This window comes from Python bivittatus, unplaced genomic scaffold (genome assembly GCF_059951505.1).
Source record: "Python bivittatus isolate LINGU-HERP-01145 unplaced genomic scaffold, Pbiv_v1 ctg000240_np1212, whole genome shotgun sequence".
NCBI classification, from domain to species: domain Eukaryota; kingdom Metazoa; phylum Chordata; class Lepidosauria; order Squamata; family Pythonidae; genus Python; species Python bivittatus.
In genome coordinates this window covers 1,390,567-1,406,441 of record NW_028277051.1, presented here as the reverse complement: position 1 = coordinate 1,406,441, position 15,875 = coordinate 1,390,567, and the positions used below count along the sequence as shown (strand labels likewise).

Here is a 15,875-nt window from a genome sequence, read left to right as displayed (position 1 = left end):
GAGTGCATGTGCAAACTCAGCGAGTGGTGCAAAGAACACCCACGGATGGGGCGGGCTGAGAGGCGCACGCTGCCTTTTCTGCCTGACCCGCATTATTCTGGCCAAGCGCTCGTGGGCAGCCACTTCCTGGCTCTGTCCTGGAGCCATAAAGCTGGCCTGACAGTAATGTGTCTCCATTAAGCTAAGCTATCTAATGATAATAAAATGGCACATTTAACTTTAAAACATTTGGCTTGACTCTGTGAAGTGTGCTGTGTGGGTGGAGGCCTCATCTTTTTCCTCCCCCCCCCTTTCTCTTTAATGAAGCTGAATGTGAAATGACTCCTCTAGAGTTTATTGCACTCTGAAGTTTGAGGAGCGGGAAGGTGAGAATCGACTCCGAGGCTCAGGGGGGAGTCCAGACTCTTGGGGGGCTTCCAGATAGGTGGCCATTAATGCACCAATCAGTTGTGCAATTATTCCACCATTCTCCCTCCTTAAATGTTCTGTTGCAGGAAAAAGGAAAATAGGAACGAGTGGGGGGCGCGTTGTAAAGATCTGGGCACAAAGTTCTGTGAATGAAGCCCTTGCAGAATAGACCTTTCACCTTGTAGGGTTAAAAATTAATTTATTCTGGGAATAAACTCTGGCTGGCTTGCTTCTTCATCCGAGCAGTTCACGGGGGACCCTTGAGAGGTCATCTAGTGACGCCACTGGCCTGGCCCAGTCATTTCCTTGGAGACGTTTTACAGAGGTGGTTTGACCTTCCCTTCTTCTGGACGTGTTCTGCTTTTGTCTAGTCACAGCTCTGAGATTTCCCCATGGTCTCCCATCCAAGTCCTAACCCAGTTTGATCCTGCTTAGTTTTTCCAAGATCAACCAAGGTTGGTTGTAGAGCCCAGTTTAAGGGCCTGCAGCCTCCCTTATTCCAGGGCAGGGGGGTGCCCACATCTGCACGGCAGATAAGAAGAGACTCGCTGAGTGTGTCGGGTTCAGTCCAATCACTCCAACTATGGGCCACACTAGAAATCGGAGTCCAAGGATGTGTGTGTGTGTGACACAGATCTCCACACGCCTACCCTTAGTGTTTTCCCCTTCTGCATGGCTTCTGTGGGCTGATCTGGATTTAACTCAATAAATAATTCTATCCATTAAAAAAAAAAAAGTTGTTACAGGATTTTCTTACAGCTGTGCGCTGCTCTTCCTTTAAATATTGCTGCTGCTTCATTGAGGAAATGAAAGAGTAATAACTGGATGTTGCCAGGAAGACGTGGTCGTACACAGAGGTGTTAAAAACACTGAGCAAGTTTCACACCTCTTTCAAAAACAAAGAGCGCGCCCGCACAATTTAAAATGTTGTGTCTGCCCCATATGGAGTTCTGCGTCATCAGAGCAAAGCCGGCACCAGCACTTCAGGCGCCTCCCAGCAGCCCTTCAACAGGGCCACGAGGCGGCTGCCTCCCCGATGCTTGAGGGGGCGCTTGAGGGCCCCGCCATGGCCCGTTCATGTCTGTCTGGTGTCCTGCTCAGCCAGTTTGCTGAGCACCCTCTCTACGAGAGAAGAGAATCTCTGCAGCTCAGGGCTGAACTGTGGCACCCTTGGTGCTTTCTGAGCTCGGCGGTTTGATTGCAGACGTTTCATGACCCGACTAGGGAACATCATCAGTGCTGGTGGGTCTGGGGTCTGCTCCCTGTTTATATGCTATTCTTTCTACAGTACTCTAATCAAGGAACCACCAAGGAGACAAACAATCAAGCAGAAAACAATACCCTAATCAAGGCACTACCAAGGAGAAAACCACACCCCCCACCAACACTGGCAGGGCAAGGCACTGTATATAAACAGGGAGCAAACCCCACTCCCTTCTAGCACTGATGATGTTCCCTAGTTGGGTAATGAAACGTCTGCAAGCAAACCGCCAAGCTCAGGGAGCACCAAGGACTTCACTCTCACTACATTTCCCCTTATCCCAGTGGAACACTGTCTCTAAACACGGGGCCGCCATTTAGCCGGCTCCCCCTGAACTGCGGAGGGTGCTCAGCCCCACAAAGGCAATGATGGCGCTTACAGGAAAATGGCTTCTCGCAGAAAGGATCCAAAGAGGCTGTCCCGCATTTTCTTCCTTAAGAGGCTTAAAAGAGAAAACGGTTGCAAAGACGCTGGAGATTGATAAACGGGAAAAGGAGACCACCTGGACGTCTGCAGAAATCTGCCAGTTATGGTATCATAAAAGCCTCCCCTGGAAGTGCCCACAGGGAGAGTCCCAACTGCAGGAAGCTTCTTCAGATGTCCCTGAAGCCTTCCTGCCCTGGTGTCTCAACTAAGGTCACAGCACCCTCTCCAAGAGCCAGGGGTGCAAAAGCACTTCACCTCCTTTTAAGCGATTGATTCTTCTCAGGGTTGGAGCTGATGGACAGGTAAAGCAGCAGGCCTGTTTAGCAGATACCTTTAATAGGAAGCGCACCTGTGTGGGACCCTCTCCTGGCACAGCACTCTTGGGCAGGGCTTTTCACTTCCTCAACCGCAAGGGAGCCCTTCCCTGGGGGCCAGCAGAAGCTCTTCCCTCTCCTGGCAGCTGTCAGGATCTTTGCAGCCTGGACGTGCAGAGCTCAAGCCATGGATCCAGTTCAGGTGGACTGTCGTGGAGGTGCCCTGGGGAAGGTTTGGCCCCTCCTCGGCTCTGCCAGAGGGAGTTCACAAGCTAGCTTTAAGTGGGGCCTGGAAGCGGCTCAGCCGAAATGGGGCGAGATTGTAAGCAGGCGCCTCCCCCAGACTCAGTTCGCACAGGATCTTTCCCACAACCGGTGCAAACTTGAACCCGTGGCCTGTGGAAGAGACAGAAGGGAAAAACAGATGCTTGTTTGTTTGTTTGTTTATTTATTTATTTATGCAATTTATATGGCTGCCGGATAATCCCCCTTTGCCTCTGCTTCCTCCTCCTCTTCCTCCTCTACATTTTATTGTTATTTGGCTTGTAGACTTTGAACTTTTTAACCTTATTTACTTAAGTACACCAGTGTGCCAGCTGCAGCCTGCCTGGGGCGGAAGGACGTCGCTAAGAGACTTGTCCCCGCGTCACCCCGTTTAGACTACTGCAGCACGCGCTACGTGGGGCCGCCTTTGAAGACCGCTCTGAAGCTGTGGGGGTTCAAGCTCAGAGGTTCACGTGCCGGCCGGTGCTTGCCAGTGGAAGCACATTACGCCAGCGCTGCGGGCCCTGCAGTGGTTGCCAACAGACTCCTGGGTGCCACGGAAAGCGCTGGTGCTGCCCTGTAAAGCGCCAGGGCATCTGCAGGGCTGCCTTCTCCCCTGGCATCGGCCTGGGCAGCTTGAACGACTTGGGAGAAGCTGCTAGCGGGAGGGAGGTGGGGGGCTGCGGCCCGGAGGCTCTGCGCCTCGGTGGTCCTTGGGAACGGCCCCAGCGGACCCCCGGTTGGCCCCACACACACACACCTGCCTCCAGAAGCAACGGAGCTCTCCCCAAGGAGGTTTTGGCTGTGGGGTGACCTTGGTTAGGTTTACAGACTGACTTCTCTTCTGGTTGTATGCTGTTGCTTTCTGTTTTTATCCTTCTTCGGATTGCGGGTGCGTTTCTGAATTTTTGGTGTGTGCTTTTGCCTTTGTGAGCTGCCAAGAGTCCTTTGCTGCGGGGTTTGTGGGATCAATCAAGTAGGGTATATACCGTAAGAGGTTAGTTTGGATCAGAAAAGCAACAGGGATGTCTGCAGGGGGGCAAAAGAGTCAAGATGGTGCCCGTGCAATTGAACCTCCACCCCTTTTCTTACGGGCATCACACGTGCAATACCTGTAAAAAGGGGCATGGCCTCCATAGGGTGGGCACCATCTTGACTTTTTGGATTCCCCCATGGACACTCCTTCCTATACATATAAGTGGATGGACAGAGAGAAGGAAACGGGTTAAAGATAAAGGTTGCCTCCCGGGGACTTGGTTACACGCCCACGACCACTGATGCAGCCGGAAGAGGTTTGCCACTGTTTCTAAGCCCTTTGTGACTTGTGGTCCCCCTTCCAAGCAGCCCCACTTGGCCTTCCTTGAGCTCAGCCCGGTCAAGTCAGCGCGAGGCTGCAACGGCTTGGCGTGACGGCCGTCAGGAGCCTGACCGGAAAAGGGGCTGCCTTCCTGTCTGCAGCGGGGCTGTAACCGTGGTGCACCCCACGTTTGGAAGTTGCCAAGGATGCGCCCCCGAAGGAGAAGGCCGGATCTGCTGCCCTCTTTCCTGCCTATCTCTGGAGGCTTTCGGCTGGAAAACTCCTACCAAAATAGAGGAATCCGGCAAGCGAGAGGTTGCACACATCTATTACCCTTCCTTTTCTGTTGAAAACTGATTGTGCTGATGCTTTTCAGGGACCCCAAATTGGGGGGCCTCTGGGGAGCACAGAAATATTTCTGGGGGCCACCCGTGGCCGCCAGTTCGCTCTTCGCTGCTGCAAGGCGTTACGCGAAGGTGAACCACTCGTGTGGACTCACACGAACACTGGAGCTGGGTCAGATCCACAAGCCCCTCTCCCTGCAGGGGCCCAGCACCATCACCAGGAGAAGGAGAAGGCGGCTGCCTTTTTTTTCTAGGTTCCCAGCAAGCTCTTGCAAAGGGATAGACTGTGCTTGAACTTGGAGGGTTTCATGAAGAATAGCTCCTGAAGGCAGGCCCAGCCGCAGGACAGATCGATCCCCTTTGAGTTAGATACAACCCTTCCCCTCTTCTCCTGCCATCCCGCCCCACGACCCCGTTTACCTGAAAACCCGGCTCCAATTACAATGTTCTCAAAATGTGGGTGCCGATCCAATATGAAGTCCCTGTCTGGGGTATTCTGAAGGGGCGATAAGAAGCAGGGGAGAAAGTGTCAGAGAAAACCCACGTCCAGACCTTTTGGGAGCTGGTAGTCGGCTTCCCGGTGGCTGGGACGCCACGGGGCACCAGCTGGAAAAAAGCCATCACGTTCATCGGGGGGACCTTCTCCCCTTATTCTTGCCCAAGAGAATAGAAGCCTTGCCTTGCTTCTATAATGATATACTTTACTATATAAATTATATATATTTATCTACACACAGCCTACCAGGGAGTTCTGAAGGGTTTGGTACTTTGGACGATCAGACCCTTCCCAAGGATTTTGGCTAGCTGAAGACACCGGCGTATGATGTGCTCCGTTCCAAGCAAGGCCAGTTTTCGCCCTTCCTGAGTTGAGATGCTGTCCGTTCCTGCTGGGCCCAAATGCTTCTCCAGATTTTTTGGGATGGCACCAAATGCCGTTATTGGTACCCTCAGGACTTTCCTTTCCCACCTGCGCTCAGTCTCTGCTTGAAGGGCTTCAGATTTCCCCACGTTTTCTAGTTCTCTCTCACTGACCCTTTTATCTCCCGCTCCTGCAAGGTGAATTCTCTCTTTTTCTGGCAACTACCGTTGAGTCTGGCTTATTACGGGCTAAAAGTTGATCCGTATGGGAAGTTCCACACCATTTCCACATTTTTGGTCTTGGCCGTTTTTCAATATTTGATCCCACCGGTTTTCTGTTGCTGGCAGCTTGGAATGCTTACTAAGACTCCGGGGGATGAAGGTGGACGCTTGGTGGCGTCTCTGCAAATATTCCCTCGGTGCAACCTCTTTGCCCCCACGTCCCAGGGCTCGACACCCTCCTCCTGCTCTTTGCCCAGCCAGCGTTGACCAGCATGCTGAGTTTCCCAATTTTAACTTTCTTTCCATTTGGAGGTAGTGACTGTTCCAAGGAATGCAACTTTCTGCCATGGATGAGTTGAGGTTCTGTCCATTCCTGTCGGGTCCAAGTGCTTCTGCAGATCTTTTGGGGGGACATCAAATGCAGCGACCCTCATGACTTTTTCCACCTTTGCTCAATCTTTGTTTAAAGTTCCTTCTCACTGACCCTTCTACCCCCAGCTCCTGCAAGGTCAGTTATCTATAAATCAGTGTTTCCCAACCTTGGCAACTTTAAGATAGGTGGACTTCAACTCCCAGAATTCCCCAGCCAGCTGTGCTGGCTGGGGAATTCTGGGAGTTGAAGTCCACCTATCTTAAAGTTGCTAAGGTTGAGAAACACTGCTATAAATAATAATATTTAAGACTCTCTCAAGCCAAAGTTAGGGCCTGCCAGCGTCACTGTGCAGCGGGCCAAAAATGCAACAGAAGGCCTTCCCCGGAAAGCTTCATCAGCATCTTCTCCCTAGGATTCCGACCAGAGCCGAGGAAAAAGGGGGTCCTCCTTGGCCCCCCCTTACAATAACTGCCCATTTTTGCTCCTGGCAAAACTCGGGGTGGGCTGAATGGTCCGGCCTTCTGTTGGGGCAGACGGAAGCAGCGTAACAAAGCTAGTTTTTTCCCTCTTGTGGTCTTGAATAAGGCGGCTCCACCAGACAGCTTCGCAGCCACCTCGCTACGTCTCTTCCTTTTCTTTCCTATTCTCATTTTTAAAAGCGCTCCAAGCACAGATACTGGGGCGGAGGGGTGTATTTCAGATATGCTGGGAGAGCTCTTTCTCTCTGCCCCTCCGGTTCTTTGCTTTACACCCTAGGCTGAGCTGGCCCAGAGGCCAGGATGTTGGCCAACCCCAAGCCCAGCAGCTGCAACTCTAAGCTGCAACCCTAAGATACCAGCTCATTCATCTAGCCTGCTCCCTAATTTAATCCAACTGCTGGTCCCCAGAATACTTGAAAAAACCGATTTTAACTGAGGCCCCAGAAACCAACAAGCCGAAGCGAAAAGGAATCCAGCCTTGCCGAAGGAGCGAAGGCGGCTGCTGGATCTTGGGCTGTGTGAGCGGAGGCAGGAGAGGGCAGGGGGCTCTCCTTTCCAGCGGCATCCAGTCCATTAACAATCAGCGGGTCGCTCTGCAGGTGGGTGGGGGGGTGTCGGGGTAAAGGGGGGTCTCAGTGGGATTCCCAGATTTGTGTGGAAGACAAAGGGGCTACAGGGGTCTTCCTCCCAGCCGGCCCCCTCCTTACCGTGTATAAGCACCACTCCTGGACAGCGGGCTCTGGATCAAGGCCTGGCAGATACTTGCTCACGAAATCCTGCAGGCGCTGGAGGTCGGGCACCGGAGGAGAGGCCTGGACCTGCTGGTTGGGCCTGTCGGGGTCTGCGGGTGAGCCATGGTGGTAGCAGACCTGGGAGGAGGCAGGCGGTCAGCCAAGGGTTCAGTCCGAGGCGCCTCCAGGCAGGGCTGAGAAGACGGCGGGGCGAGAGCCGCTGGTGCCAGGCCAGAGTGAGACGCTCGTGGCACCGTCCGGCTGCCCGGGACCAGATTCCCGTGCTCCAGCCTGAGTGTGGCCGGGGGGAGGCCGGGTTGCTCGTTTTCCATCTGGGGGCCAAGAGACAGCCACCCACCTGGAGCAGCTTGGCACAAAAATGCAGCCACAGAACAGCCCCCCCCCAACTCCTCCTCTGCGCCAGCCCTCCTGGGCCCCTCCTTCTCACCTTGACCAGATCCGGGTACTCCCCGGACAGCAGGCCGTAGAAGTGGTGCTTGTCTTGGTTGAGACCGATGCCCAGGAAGCACGGAGGTTGCCCCAGCAGGCCTTCCGGGCCTGGCACCTTTGCCCGCAGGTAGCAGACTCGGATGCGCAACGGCTGCAAGGGGAACCTGGGCTCAGGAAGGCAGGCAGTGCCCCCGCGTGCCCTGCGCTCTGGGGAGGGACCTGGCCAGGGCCGGGGCCTGGAGCAGGACAAGGGCCAAGGGCAGGCCTGGGACCAGAGCGAATGAGCTCGGCGAGGCAACTCAACTCTGCCAGCTAGTCTGGGTGGCATCTGCCCCGTCCCCTGGCGGGCAGAAAAAGGGTGTTGCAATTCTGCAATCGCCCTCCGCGCTAGCGTTTGTTTTCCACAATTAGTGCAATTAGCAGGGAGTTTCCTTGCCAAGGCGCCAGAGTTCCCTGCACTGGCCTGGCGGGGCACATGGCCATCCTGATGCGCTGGGCTACAGCCCCCATCACCCACAGCCAGCACCGCTTGCGTGTCTTCTTTTCAGGAAGACGGTGAACACCATCCTGTGGCAATGACCATCTCTCCATGCGCGTCTGTTCTTTTGCGTCTTTGACTGACGGTTATTTACTGCTTGTATTACCTCTGGTTTGTTCTGACCTTGTTGTACACCAGCCAGAGCAGTTCAGCTGGGCTGATTCACCGACAGCGGAAATGAATCGATCCGCCGTTAGTAAATAAGCAATTCAAAGTAGCTGGGCTGGGCGAGGCAGCCCTGGCATAAATGGCAGGTGCCGAACCCCCCCGTGAGCCCAGAATCTGCGATCTGGGCCTGCCTGGGGCCCCCGGAGACCCCAGACGAGAGGAAAGGTCTTACCCTCGGGGCTGGAGAAAAATCGCATTAGCAAGACTTGAGGTTAGTGAAATAACATGAGAAACCCCTTTTCTGCTGGACCCTCCACGAGGGCCTCCAGCAGGCCTTCTCCGCCGCCCCGCAACTTGGCTGGGTGGAACTTGTTTGACCCTCCTCGAGCTCCCATGGGTGGTGGGTGCCAGGGACTTATCCCCCGTGCCTTAAAACGCACGGGGGTTATTGGAAAAGACCACGGCAGAGAATTAGTCCTCAGCTCATTTGCGAGACCCGCTGGCGCAGCGATGACATTGTGGGACCAGGAGGGGGAAGACCCGGGTTCAAGCCCATCCTCAGCCCCGAAAGCTCCCTGGGGGACTTGGGGCCTGTCAGCTCAGCCCACCTCACAAGGCTGTGGTTCTAGGGAAGTCTAGGAGGAGGGAGCGCTTGAGGTCCTGCACAAAAGACGGGATATAATTCTACCAAATAAGTACGGCATCGCTGGCAGAGAACACCAGAGAGCCAGTTTTTCCATTATCAAGCAGGAAATGTATTCTAAGGTACAGCCAAAGTTCGATTCTTCCTGGATTTCAACAATTGACCGTAGAATAAGAGTTGGAAGGGATCTAGAAGATCGCATCTGTTCCAACCCGCTGCCTAGTGCGGGAATCCTGGACTTCTCTCCCTCAAGGACACGCCCCACGGGCATCCATGGTGGAAGTCCCCTGGCACACCTCAAAAAAAGGCTTCGTAACATAGCCAGGCCGCCATCTTGACTTTTTGGACCCCCTCTGCCGACGCCCCTTGCATGAAACAGCTGGGTGTGGTCATGCTGACATCAGCCGGGTGGGGGAACGATGGAAGGAGAGATGCAGGGCGCTGCCCACCACTGACGCCGAGGGATACTTCCTGAGGCCGCCCTTGCGCCCCGGTTGCTGCCGGTCCCCTGGTCCCGATCCCCCCGGGGGGCCTGCTTACCTGAAGAGGCAGCTGCAGTCCCAGCGGGGCCAGGAGGTGATTCGTCCACGCCCCGGCTGTGACCACCAGGCGTTTGGCCTGGTACCTCCCGTGGCTGGTCGTGACAGTGACCACTGGTCCCGGGAGGATGTGGAGAACCTTCTCCCCGTCCCTCAAGGTCCCCTTGTGGCTTTGAAAGAGGTCCTGGTGGGGAGAAGCCGAGAGGAGGTCAGTCTCCCCCCAGTCTCCAGCGGAGCAACTCCTGGCTTCCGAGGACCCCGGAACCAGATCAGGCACCGAGCAGCTGCACCACGTCCCCTCTGAAGGTTGTGGTCAGCCTGGGCCCGTTTTCTTTGGGAGATAAGGGCCTGGCGTGATCTATGGGGTAGGTTATGATTCACCGTTTTGTGCACGCGCAGAACGTGGCCCCGAGCAATGCTGCTTGCCCCAAAAAGAGGGACTAGCTTTTCTGAAGGGTAAATGCCCTCCTCCTCCAAGGCCAGGGTGGGGAGTTAAATCAGGAACAGAGCCTGCCCCAAAGGGCTCGTGCCAAAGAGTTGGGGGAAGGCTGAACAGATTTGCTGGTGCAACAAGAGTGGGTGGAAGAGCGAATGCCTGGAAGACAGAAATTGAATTCAAATTATCTTGATAGCTTAGAGGAGCATTTCTCAACCTTGGCAACTTCTGGGAGAATTCTTGGCAGAATTCTGGGAGTTGAAGTCCACCCCTCTTCAAGTTGCCAAGGTTGAGAAACACTGGCTTAGAGAAAGGGCCTGAAAATCACCTAATGACATTTAATACAGATCAGAGCAAAGATGGGAAGATAGGAAATAAAAATCAATGGTGCTGGGATGGAGTGCGGGGGGGGGGGGCACCCAGCTTGGTAATGGTACTTAAGAAAAAGTCTTGGAATAAGAGCCAATTGAAAAGTGAATAAGGGCCAGCAGTGTGATGTGGCTGCAAAAGAGGCCAATGCAATTTTAGGCTGCCTCCCCAGAAAGATAACTCAGCTTTCCAGGAAACAAAATGCGTTTTCAGAGACCAGATTCTCTCTTTTTTCCTGGGTTGCAAGGAGAGATGTCAGTGTGATCCTGCTCACCCAGGAAGGCCCCCACATAAGGAACAATTGTGGGGGGGGGGGAGAGAGAGAGGCCCTCCCCATAATGGGTCTGCCTGGCTCCATCGTTTCCTGCCTCCTGCCCACCATTCAAGTCTCACACGGGGGGAAACCTGGGGGTGGTCTTCTCTCTTCCCTGGATGCGCTTCCACCGGGGTCCCACCTCATTCTGACCCTCTGCCCGGCCTCTGAATGAAGGGCCAAAGGCTGCCGTCCCCATGGAAGGGGGGAGAGAGGGGAGGAAGGCAACAGAACTCAAATTAATTCCACTTCCATATAAATTTAATTAAATATGGTTAATATAAGGGCTCTCCACTGCTGCGCATTTAATCCCCCTCCCCCTGATTATGTGAAAAACGACAACTCAGCAACCCTGTTTGGCGTTTCCGGGGGCTGCGTGACCCGGGGACTCTGCACTAAGACGTGGCCGGTTACACGGTTTGGCAAGCCACATTGGCTGGTTCCCACGAGACAGGAGCCCCTTCGCGGCTGAGCCCAGGGGTGTCCCCATCCGCTGCATGTGCAGGAGACAGGCCGCATCCCGCGCTGGCATCTTTGGCAGCTGTGCAGACGGGGGTCCGGATCCTGCCCCAACGGGAAGGGCCGCAGGTGGCTCCGCAGCGATGGCCCAAGGAAAGGGAGTCACACACGGAAGAGGTGCAGTTCAGTCAAAGAGTTTCCTGGATCAAACCCTTCCGCATCTGCGTGCATCACTGATCTGGGAAAGGGAGCCAGACCAGACCAGCAAGGCATGCAGAGTTGCGCTGGGCACCATCGATCATTTAATTAAGGCTTTCGTCAACCGTTGAAGCTATTCAGAGTCAATTAATGACTCTTCTGTCTGTGACAGCTGGCGCAATTCAGAAACTGCTGCGAGAAAGGAATGCGTTCAGATTCCGGCTCTCTGAGGCTTGGTGGGGGCAGAAGGTTAGGCAGGAGACCCCCCCCATCCTAGCCTTTCACTGAATTCGTAGCCCCATCCCGGGAAGCCCGCTGGCTAGCGCAGCTGTGAATCTTCCCCTCGGAGAAAGGAGGAGTAACGTGCGTCTGAACCGACAGCAGCTGCAGCCTGCAGAATGAGTTTACCCTGCCTGAGCGCGCTGAACAGTAGTAGTCTATCTGAACAGAAAACATGTGTAACTCCCCTTGAGGCAACTTTACCCACCCCTGGCTGGGATATCAACCCCTGAAGGGCCACCCCGCGTGAGACTCATGGGTGCTGGGATGCAACCCCTCTGGCGGGCCCGAAGGCTGCCACAAAGCTCGGAAAATCCTGCTGACGGGAGCGCTGAGGAGCCCCGGCCTTGCAAGCTTTCAATCTAGCCGTAAAGATCGTTTTATTTCACCTCCTGATGACATTTGTTTGTCGGTTTTATAGGCCTGCCTGTCTGTTGACTGAAACGGTTTTCATTTCTTTCTCTTTTTTTTCCCTTCCTTTCTTTCTTTTTAAATGGCCCTATGATGTTTTATTGTTGTGTTTTGATTTGAACTTGTTTTCATTCTATGAAGGTTTTTGAAGGCCTTCGGGCACAAAGGAAGTTTTAAAGTATCAATATAATAAAGCTAAATAAAAGTCTGCAACCCTTCTTCCCTTCTGGGGTGGACAGGAAGGGAATGCAGAATCCTCCCAGGGCTGGAAAAATACATTTCAAAGCTTTGCGCCAGTGTTTGGGGGGGGTGGGGTGAGAAGACCCTCTTCCTTGCTGGGACCAGCGTGCATTTGTGCTGTGCCAGGATACAAAGCCTGACCCCAGGGCAAGGAGGGTCTGCTTTGGCCAAAGGGCACGCTGGGGAAGGAGGGAAAGGCGGAGCGCAAGGTCAGGAGTAGAGGCCACGTCCCTTCCCCCCAACACGCGCGGTTGGTACCTGCACAACTTTAAGCGCCTTGTTGGCATACAGGACGCCTGCGGTGTGGTCAGCCACGGCCATCTCCCCGCCGTGCGGGTGGATCCCTGGGAAGCGGTGGGCCAGCTGCTGGGGGCTCAGGGTTTCGCTTGGCACCCGGTGGTGCTCCATGGCCTGCCTGTAGCCTTGGAATTCGGGGTTCTCCTGGTGCCCCACCACCAGGGCGAGCATCGGTCTGTGGCAGAGGGAGGGCCGTTACGCCAGGTGCCCGGTCTGGTCCCCGCAGGCAGCGGGAAGTGAAGGGCCAAAGGTCGGAGGGGCAGCGGAGGGCAGCTGACAAGGGCCTTGGCAAGCCACCGCGGGCAGCCGAGCAGGCGGGCCTGGCCTGGCCTCGGGCGCTTCCCGGGAGGGCCAGGCAGCGCTGGCAGTGACAGGCTCCTCACTAACAAGACAAACGGCTCCTCGCCTCTGACCCGCGAGATGAAAAATCATTGAGATGCGCATTTCCTTAATGGCTTTTAGGGAGTCACATATTACCGGGTGGCTGCTGGCAGGGCAAGCGGGGTGGGGGGCTGGGGTGGGGGGCTCTGCTGGGGGGCAAAGGAGGGAGGGGAGGCCACAGGTTTTGCAGGGAGGGGGCCATTCTTTGGGACAGAGACCCTCTTGCGGTCCAGGATGGGAAGGGAGTCCCCCCCAGCAGCAGCGCCTTCGTGCCTCCTGGGGGAGGCAGGGGAAGAAAGAAGAATTCAAGCCCCTCCCGTCCCATGGGCCCCTTTTGAGAAGAGGCAGCTGCAGGGAGAAAAGGCAAACGGTGCCACTCTGTCCGGAGGCTATTTGGGCCATTAGTACAAGCTGGGCGTGCGTGGCGCACTACCCCAGCACCCACCCACACAAACACACCTTGCATTCACGCCACTTCGTGTGAACGGGTGAATTCTGGGACCCATTTGGGGGGCTCACACAATGCACAGAAGCATCAGCTGACCAAGCAGGCTGGGCTTGCCCCACACAGCCCTCCAAAGCCAGCAAAGCTTAGCCGAGATCCAGGCGTTGTGCCAAGGCAGCCAGGAGGCCGTGACCTGACCTGGTTACGCAAGCTGTGTGGACACACCCTCAGGATCGCCAGCACTGACGGGTGACCTGTTGGAAGCCTGAGAAAAAGCCACAGCGGGACCCTTTCGACATCAGCCCCGCTTGTGGAGAACGTGTCACCGGATCGAACGCTGCAGTTCTCCAGGGGAGAGCTCTCTGGGCATGGGCAGAGGGCTGATCTCACGCCATGGAGGAACTGCCCTCCTGTCTATAGCAGGAGCCCCCTCCCCTTTTTGCAATTCGAGGCTCTTCCCGCTGCAGATGGGCCCTCCGGGGTCGACTCAGCCTCCTGTGCGCGCTCAGCGCTGCTCGGCGGGGGCGGGGCCTGGCCCTGGGCCTGGGCAGGGAATCGCCGAGCGAGACCCTCGAGGACATCCAGCCCACCCGTCCCAGCCTCCCTTTGACGAGCCCGCCCGCGGCTGCCCCGCGGCGCCCGGCCCTCACCTGTGCAGCCGCGTGCCGGCCTCGGCCTCCAGCTGCGCCCACAGCCGCCTCGCCTCGGCCATCAGGGCCAGGTAGTGCTCCTGCGGGTAGGCGCTGCGGCTGATCCGGCTCTGGCCGTGGGAGCTGCCTCGGGTGTGCGGCAGCGGGAACTGCGGGGACAGGGGCCGGTCGGCTGCGTGCGCCGCGGGCTGGGGGCGCGGGAGGCCCTCTCTGCCCCCGCCCCGCGGCTCGCAACGCCGGGCCGCCGCCCGCTCCCCCACCCCACCCCCACCCGCACCCCGGCGGGGGGGAGGGCGGGCAGCGCCTGGTCCTGGGGGGGGTCGCCGCTACCTGGTCCAGCAGGAGCGTCTTCAGCCGCCGGCGGGCCAGGTGGTAGGCGGCGAAGGAGCCCTGGATGCCGGCCCCCAGCACCAGCGCGTCGAAGAGCGGCCCGCGGCCCCGGCCGTCCCCTCCGGCAGCCATGGCTCTCCTGCCCGGCGGGGAGAGGCAAAGTCCAGCGGGCTCGGCGGCAGGCGGGGCCGGGCTTGGCCGGAGGGGCGCCGTCGGGGGCCGCCGCCGGGCAGCGCCCTCCCCGCCGGCGGCTGCCCGTGGCCCAAGCCTGGGCCTCGAGGCGGCTGGGCGGCTCAGGGCTTCCTGCAAAGCCCACGAGGAAGGCAGGCCTCCCTGTGACAGCCCACCGGTGCAAGGGGCCCGTGGCGCCACCCGGCCCGGCCCGGCCCGGCCCGGCCCGGCGCAGGAATCCAGACTGAAGCCCCACCGGACAGAGGGCGGCGCGGCGGGGCGGGGCGGTGCTGCTGGACGCGCTCGCGGGCAGACCGACACCAACCCCCAAAGCAATGACGAAACGCTTCCGAAGATGGTCTCTTGCAACGGGGTCAGCCGGGGGCAGACGCGATTCGGTTTAAGAGTCGGCGTCGAATCGGGCGGCTCCAGAACTACAAATCATACATGCGTTATAAACCCGATGGTTGAGGCAGACAGTTCTACCTTCGTCAGTGGGTCCGAGCCGCCTGCAGCTCCTCCGGAAGAAGAGCCCGGGTCATCTCGGTGGAGATGTGGGCTCCGAGCTCAGCCGCGGTGGAAGAAGCGAGCTCGGGCTGGGGACCTCAGAAAAGGGACCGAGCAGTGCTCAGTCCCGCAGTGCATAACTGGGATTAAAACCATACGATCGGTTTAAGAAATAGCAGCCAGAACGATTTCTATGGATCCGGAGTTAGGAATAGAAACATTATCAACAACAAAGGGAAAGCCGGTCCTGTGCACAGGAGGGGACGCTCCAGCCTTCCTGGCTAGGTGGAACCACCAGCTTTTTTGCAGCTTCCCAAAACCCAGAAGGGAGTCATATGGGGGGGGGGGGGGATGCTACACCAGAGGAGGAGAGCCCCAACCGACATGGCCCACCCACGTGGCTGCTGCAGGTGACCATCTCTACCCAAGTGGACCTGTAGCAAACCGGCCCTACTGGATCTTACCCAGTGGGCAGATGTTACGGGGAGAAGTTGCTGATGCAAGATGCCTATGAAGAGCTTTGCGGGTGACAACCAGCCTGGACTGGGTTTTGCCCGGAAGCTGGCTGACAACCAGCGGAGCGCTCCGGGTAAAGGGGTTAGGGGCTGCCTCAAGATGCACCCGTTGCTGCATGAGCTGGCGCACTCCTGGCCAGCTATGGCTTCTAAATGCTCGCCAAAGGCAGCCCCAAGCAGAGGGCATTGTGATAGCAGAGAGCAATAGAGAGGTGACTGCAAGCAACACCTGCTGCTTATATATTTATTTGTTTATTGGATTTGCTAAGGTCACCCAACTCTACAAAGTCTCTGGACAGCTTACAATACGTCCAGTACCTACGTAAAAAACACAGCTAAAACAACATGACCGCCCAAACTAAAACAGCACTCCCCTCCCCTCCAAAAAAAGACAGGGGCTCCACAAACACATTAGCTCCAGGTCCAGGAACAGAGCCGGGTCTTAAGAGACTTCCAGAACCTTGGAGAACGGGAGCCGTGCGTATCTCCAGGGGAAATGCTCTTCCGGAGTCTGTGGCGGAGTGCTCCAGTGGAAAAAGGGGTGCCGCTCCATATCTGGAGCCAAGTGGGAACTGGCAAAATGGGGAGCTGGTGTTTTCCTTCTCCGGGTTCACCTCCA

At 56.7% G+C, this 15,875-nt stretch overlaps 1 protein-coding gene across 3 annotated transcripts; it reads right to left on the bottom strand.

Moving 5' to 3' along the window:
- Window positions 1–2,410: 2,410 nt before the first annotated feature.
- On the bottom strand, window positions 2,411–14,332 carry PIPOX (pipecolic acid and sarcosine oxidase). Of its 3 annotated transcripts, XM_088138723.1 has the most exons (8): window positions 14,064–14,332; window positions 13,734–13,882; window positions 12,219–12,432; window positions 9,257–9,439; window positions 7,426–7,578; window positions 6,954–7,115; window positions 4,735–4,810; window positions 2,411–2,805 (listed from the first exon to the last, which is right to left on the bottom strand). In XM_088138723.1, the coding sequence occupies exons 1-8, from the start codon at window positions 14,193–14,195 to the stop codon at window positions 2,675–2,677; spliced, it is 1,200 nt and encodes a 399-aa protein (XP_087994849.1). In that variant the 5' UTR covers window positions 14,196–14,332; the 3' UTR covers window positions 2,411–2,674. The 3 variants fall into 3 exon arrangements, with proteins under 3 accessions (XP_087994849.1, XP_087994850.1, XP_087994851.1); XM_088138724.1 differs by lacking the exon at window positions 9,257–9,439; XM_088138725.1 differs by lacking the exons at window positions 13,734–13,882; window positions 14,064–14,332 and adding an exon at window positions 13,098–13,722.
- Window positions 14,333–15,875: the final 1,543 nt, after the last annotated feature.

Excerpts from the sequence above, each read along its gene's own strand:
- PIPOX (XM_088138723.1), bottom strand. The coding sequence starts at position 14,195 with ATGGCTGCCGGAGGGGACGGCCGGGGCCGCGGGCCGCTCTTCGACGCG. Across the intron at positions 12,433-13,733 it reads GCCGGCACGCGGCTGCACAG|ACCGATGCTCGCCCTGGTGG; the intron begins GTGAGGGCCGGG and ends CCTCTGCCACAG. Across the intron at positions 2,806-4,734 it reads AATTGGAGCCGGGTTTTCAG|GCCACGGGTTCAAGTTTGCA; the intron begins GTAAACGGGGTC and ends TCTCTTCCACAG.